Source organism: Trichosurus vulpecula, chromosome 5 (assembly GCF_011100635.1).
Source record: "Trichosurus vulpecula isolate mTriVul1 chromosome 5, mTriVul1.pri, whole genome shotgun sequence".
NCBI classification, from domain to species: domain Eukaryota; kingdom Metazoa; phylum Chordata; class Mammalia; order Diprotodontia; family Phalangeridae; genus Trichosurus; species Trichosurus vulpecula.
This window is the reverse complement of record NC_050577.1, coordinates 18458517-18464798: the sequence shown is the minus strand read 5'-3', so window position 1 is coordinate 18464798 and position 6282 is coordinate 18458517. Positions and strand designations below refer to the sequence as shown.

The 6282-nt window shown below is 53.0% G+C and overlaps 1 protein-coding gene across 1 annotated transcript; it reads left to right on the top strand.

The window, feature by feature from the left end:
* Window positions 1–3308: 3308 nt before the first annotated feature.
* Window positions 3309–4804, top strand: HOXA1 (homeobox A1). Its single transcript, XM_036761197.1, has 2 exons — window positions 3309–3963; window positions 4446–4804. The coding sequence occupies exons 1-2, from the start codon at window positions 3309–3311 to the stop codon at window positions 4802–4804; spliced, it is 1014 nt and encodes a 337-aa protein (XP_036617092.1).
* The last annotated feature ends 1478 nt before the right edge of the window (window positions 4805–6282 follow it).

Here is a 6282-nt window from a genome sequence, read left to right as displayed (position 1 = left end):
GCCTCGTGTTTCTGAGGCCAGTCTTTTGTGAAATGGCCCGTGCTCAAGCTCAAGAAAGGCGAAATAGGCTGAAGGGAGTGGAGGCGATGGTCTGGACTACACCGAGCCAGTGGAAGCTGGGCCCAGGCAGCCGAGAGGCTGAGCCGGACGGAGAAACGCCAATGGGTACGGTATCTCGGTTTCTGTTGACGGCTTTGCCGGTGTGAATATGTGTCTGTGGGTATTTACACACACCACGGAAACCCCTCGCTGGGGCTTCCACTTAAGGGGAAAGGGAAGAGAAAAGAGGAAAGAAGAGGAGAGAGGGAGGGAGAAAAGGGAGGAAAAAGGTAAAGAGAAGAAGAAAGTGGGAGGGAGGATAAAAAGGAAAGAGTAGAAAGAGAAGAGGAAAAGAGAAAGCAAGAGGAGGAAGGAAAGGGGGAGAGGGGAAGAAAAAGAAGAGAGAGGGAAGGAGGAAAGGGAGGAAAGAGGAAAAGAAAGTGTGAGAGGGAGGGTGGGAAAACAAGAGGGCAAAGAAAGAAGGAGAAAGAGAGAGGAGAGGGGGATGGGATGGGGGGGGAGTGGAAGAAAACAGACAAGATGGAGAAGCGATAGAACACATTGGATCATTCCCTATTATGTTTCATTGTGACTGAGCAGGCCACAGACTCCTAGGCTGAGTGGGAGCCTAACAAAAGAGAGGAGCTTTTAAAAACAAAGATGTAGAAATGGAGAAAGAGAGGGATTCTAAGTGGAAGCTGTGCTCCCGGGAAGGAAAACCCTTAGCTTCGATGATTGTGCTGCGTCTCCCCGCCCCCACTCCAAGCCCTGCCCCCACAGTCTCTGAGAAGGAGCCTCGGAGCTGGATGCTGGCCTGGGAAGAGAGGAAAGGGGCAATGCTCCTTAGCCAAGGTCCAGACTCTTTCTTCTCAGAGGCTCCAACCTGCCTGTTGGCATGGTGGTCATCCTGTTGGAAGAGGCTGTGCTGGATCGCTTGGGCTCTGCTCCAGTCTCTCATCATGGCTATGGGGCAAAGGAGCAAATGAAAATAGAAGGGGGGAAGTATTGGAGAGGAATACCTTCTACCTGGGGGAGGGGAGAGTAGAAATGGAGGAAGGATGGGCCGAGGGGTCCCTGAAGCTGCTGAAGCCTCTCCACTTTTGTTCTCCCCTCTCTGAGGAGGAAGCTTCTGGGGGAGAGGGTTCGGTTTGGAGTGGAGGAGGAGCTCAGCTTTTATATTTTAGGACACAAAACAGAAGGGAAGGTGGTAACTCCAAAATTTCAAGCAGGCCCACTAAAAATCTAGTTCTTGAAACTGGAGGAAGTGGAAGGAAACAAGTAACCAACCAAAAGCAGCCTCCAGATCTGTGGCCCTGGATCACCTCCTCTGTTGGGTTTGCTCTAAACAGACCAGATATTCCTGCCTACCAAGTGAGCATCCCCGCAGAATAGAGAGATTCCTTCCCTGGCCCGCTCCACCTTGCTGTGTGTCCCAACTCTTTCCTGTCGCAGTCTCTCTCTGACTCGTTCTACTTGGCCTTTTCTCTGCCCTCCCAGGGTTGACACGGAGCCCAGTGCCCCACAGAAATTAAAGAGCCCATTAGTAGCTGTGAGAGAACGAAGGTGACTGAAAACAGGACCCCTAGCCTGGGAAGAGATTCCTGCTAGCAGCAACGCAAACCTCCAGGGAAAACTAGCCAGCTAGTGCAGTCGAGAAACCATTCAGGGGAGGCTGGTCCTGGCTATGGGGAGGGAGGGGGTGTAGCAGGGAGAGGAAAGCTCGCTTTCCATCATCAACCATCTGTCGCCCCTCCCACTTGGCAGCCCCCACCTCCAACTACAAACACACCGGATGGTGGCCCTAGGAGTGTCGGGGTTCGATCTGGGTGGGGGAGAAGGAGGAGAATAGTGAGAAGGCGGTCTAGCCCCCCAGGATGGAGGAACTTGATTATATATATTAAATTCTTAGCCCACTCCTAGTCTTTTAAGTCTAAGCACTCGGTCCCGGGTTGGGGTTAGACAGAGGCCTCGGATGTCCTGGACTGCGTGTGGTGGCTGTCCAGGGCTGGGGGAGCCTACTAGATGGGCAGCACCGCTGGGACCAGCCCAGAGCTGGGCCATATTCGTCTGCCTCTTCTCCCTGACCATCCCCCGCCCCGGCCCCCCTTCCCTCTGCAGAGTTACTCGCCAGTCACCTCGGACTCCCCAGGCAGAGTCGATTACAGGGAAGGAGGAGAAGGGGAGGGTGGCGAGGGGGATTGCTGCTGCCACTGGGGCCTTTCCCGGCAATCCAGGGTCCCCCAGCTCTCCCGCCCCCGAGAGTCAGATTACAACAACGTCTCATTGCCATGCTAATAGCTGGGGGACTGGGGAGGACTGCGGAGGGGGGAAGCTCCTTGGCTTTGGAGACCCTCAGTGGAGATGAGTTCTCCTCCTTCTCTTCCTCTTCCTCCTCCTCCTCCCCCCCCTCCTCTTCCCTCGTCCTCTTCCCTCTTCCCCCTCCTCTTCTCTTCCCTCCTCCCACAAGGGCCTGGAGATCGCCTTGCCAAACCGTCCCCTCCTTCTCCCAGTCGCTGTTCCCAAAGGGAGCCATGGTCATGATAATAACCAGAGAGCCGGGCAGTTAGGGACAGCGCCTAGCACACTCACCCGGAGGCTGCGGCGTGGGGGCGGGGAGATCTTCCTCTTCTTCTTCCTTGGGTCACTCCGGTACCGGGGGTGCTGGGGAGGGTGAGGGGCTCCCTCACTCACCTGCAATTGGTCGGCGGTCTCAGTGCAAACTGATCCCTAACCCTGCAATCCTGACCAGAGCCAGGAAGCTCCCCGCCAAGCCCCACGTCGTCCTCCTCTTTTCTCTCCTCCTTCTCCTCGCTGGGCCCGGGGAATCTACCCCACCGCCCCATTCCCGGGGCAACTCCTATGGTGGGGTGGAGCGGGAGCCTCCAGCGGCTGCAGCGGCAACAGTGACGGCTCTCTCTCGGGCTCCGGCTCCTCCTGGGTCCGGCCCCAGAGAGGGGCTCCCGCCGTTACCACTGCCGCCGCCGCTGCTGCTGCCGGGGGGGCGACTGCGCGTCACCTTGATGGAGGAGCGCCCGGGATTTAAATGCCACTGAAACGGTGATCCATCACCAGCAGGAACAGGCAAACTTTCGCAGGGGGCTCCGCCATTGGCTGCCGCGGTCACGTGCGCCCCGTCCCTCTCTCCCCCTCCCCCGCCCCCTGCACACTGTACATTCATATCATTTTTCTCTTTGGCCCCATGGAGGAAGTGAGAAAGTTGGCACGGTCACTCAGGGTTCGGAAGGAGCCGGTCACTGTGTGACAGGCAGATGGACAATGCGAGAATGAGCGCCTCCTTCCTGGAGCACCCCATCCTCAGCGCAGGAGACTCGGGGACCTGCTCCTCCCGAGCGTACCACCCCGATCATGGGATTACAACTTTCCAGTCGTGCGCGGTCAGTGCCAACAGCTGCGGGGGCGACGAGCGCTTCCTGGTGGGCAGGGGGGTGCAGATGAGTCCCCCCCACCACCCTCACGCCCATCACCACTATCCCCAGCCGGCCGCCTACCAGCACATCAACAACCTGGGTATGTCTTATTCCCACTCCAGCTGTGGCCCGGGGTTCGGATCGCAGAACTTCAGCGCAGGTTACAGCCCCTACTCATTAAATCAGGAAGCAGACGTGAGCGGCGGGTACCCCTCGTGCGCTCCCGCTGTTTACTCTGGAACTCTCTCATCTTCCATGGTCCAGCATCACCACCACCACCACCAGGGTTATGCCGGGGGCACGGTGGGCTCGCCTCAATACATTCACCATTCATATGGACAAGAAGCGCAGAATCTGACCCTGGCAAATTATAATAACTCCTTGTCCCCTCTCCATGCCAGCCACCAAGAAACCTGTCGCTCTCCTTCAGCAGAGACGTCACCTCCAGCACAGACCTTTGACTGGATGAAAGTCAAAAGGAATCCCCCCAAAACAGGTCAGTTCTCTTTTTGCCGAACACCTGGCTTACTTAGTATTCAGGCGGGGGGGGGGGGGGAAGCCAACTCAAGGTTATGTATAAGTTTTGTAGGGGTGGGTGGGGTAGAGAACTCAGGTGTACTCAGGTAAATGATGCCCAGGAGGTAATAGACTGGAGGCCAGTCCCTCTCTCTGGCTTCCTGAAAATAGGAGCTGGGGGTAGGGGTTGGGGGCGGCTGTTAGTAGCTCTGGACTCCCATTAATCACGCTTTCCGTCCATACCAATAGTTGACTTCAAGTTAATACTTTGTACCTCATCAGTCACCTTTCTAGGAGTTCTGTGGTCAGGTTATCCTTTGCCCTTTTACCTGAGTATGATTGCGAAGCTTGACGGGTAAAAACCACTCAACCGCACTTTATTAGGAAAAAAAAAACACCAACAACAATCAAACGCCAAACTACTTCTTTTCTCTCCCTCCTCCCCCGTCCCTTACCCTCCAGGGAAAGCTGGCGAATACGGGTATATTGGCCAACCCAACACAGTGCGCACCAATTTTACCACCAAGCAGCTGACTGAGCTGGAAAAGGAATTTCATTTCAACAAGTACCTGACAAGGGCCAGGAGGGTGGAGATCGCAGCCTCGCTGCAACTCAACGAGACCCAGGTCAAGATCTGGTTTCAGAACCGCCGCATGAAGCAAAAGAAGAGAGAAAAGGAGGGCCTGTTGCCCATTTCACCCACCACCCCATCACGGAGCGAGGACAAGGCCGAGGAATCCTCAGACAAATCTACCTCCTCGCCCTGTGTCCCCTCTTCCCCAGCCTCCTCTACCTCAGACACTCTGACTACCTCCAACTGAGTTTGCCCGCGGCCCCTTTCTTCCTCCCCCACCCCCACCCCATGATACTTTGGTGCAGGACTGCTAACCCGAAGCGCATTCTTAGCTTATCTTTCCCTTCCTTTACAATGTCTCTCTTTCTTTTTGATGTTATCTTCATGTCTTCTTCGGGCTAGGTCACAGTGTTTCAAGAGAATTCTGGCCCAGAGACTGAGAGGCTGGGTGGGAGTAACTTCACTAATGGTGGGCTACCACCATCTGGTCTTTTGATGACCTCCGAGGACTCCCCCCCCCCTATGATTTATTCAGATAACCTTTGGAAAAAGTCCACCATTCCTCCCCACCCCCATGCTTGCAGAACGGACATATCTGTCATCTAACTTCAAATGATTTTTCTCCCCTTCTTCCTCCTTTCTCCTCATCTCCCGGACCCTAAAGGCAGGCAAAAGAGTCTAAAGACCTCAAGAAGAGGATGCACTATGAAAGTGTTTACACATTCATCTTTTTAATTTAATGCATTCAGTTTCTTGTGTGAGAGTTTGCTGGTTGTAAATACTTTAAGAGATTTATCTTTATACAGATTTTCTAGAAATGATGTTTAGCTTAGGAGATTAAAACAGGGTGGATACACTCCCAAAGCTGAGTGTAATTTTATACAGGACTAAAAGTGACAAAATAAAGAAATCAGACGGGACTGGTGAAGCCCAATCAGATGTCTCCCAGGGAAGTAGCCCTGTGTCTTTGGAGGAGATAAGTAGGCCTGGGCTGCACTGGGTTATTGTTGTTGTTTTGTTTTTTGTAAACCTCCCTGGAGGTGCAGTGTCTCTCTTCCCCAGCCCTCCCACCTCTTCTGGCCTCCTCCTGTCCCACTCAAAAATTGTGCTGGATTGTTCCTGAACCTTAAGGCATATTATCCCCAAACGTCTTATTTCCACAGTAATCTTTCCCTCGATTTGATGTATTTCCAACCCAATGGTAAATGTGATGAATGGCGAAATGAATGTATATTTCATGTGATTCGTGAATAGGCTTTCTGCATGGTGCACAATGGTTTAAGCCCCCAAAGATGCTACACTGAGTTCTATCAGTTGTCCTTTGTGGTCCCACAGTGTTTCTGAGTCTCTGTACAATCATGAAAAGTTCTGAGATTCCAAGAGTGATGGAATCCAGAGCAGAATTTACGGGTCCTAAAATATCTGTAATAAATATATTCACATTTCAGGTATGCTTGGGCTTCCTTGTATTTCCCTCCAATCTGCTGCAGTCAATTCCAACCTGGGTTGATCATTTCATGTGTGAAGGAGAAGGGAAAAGGGGTGTCTCTACTTTCATAGAGGCTGCCCTTTATTGGATAAAGTCACCTTTTCCCTCCTCATCCTGCAGCTAAAACCTACCTTTCCTGGATCATTTTCTCAACCTCACATTTGACACTGAGGTTCTGCTTCTGAGTGTGTGGCTTTTTTTAATGTATATATTTTTTTAAGGGAAGGGTTTTTTTT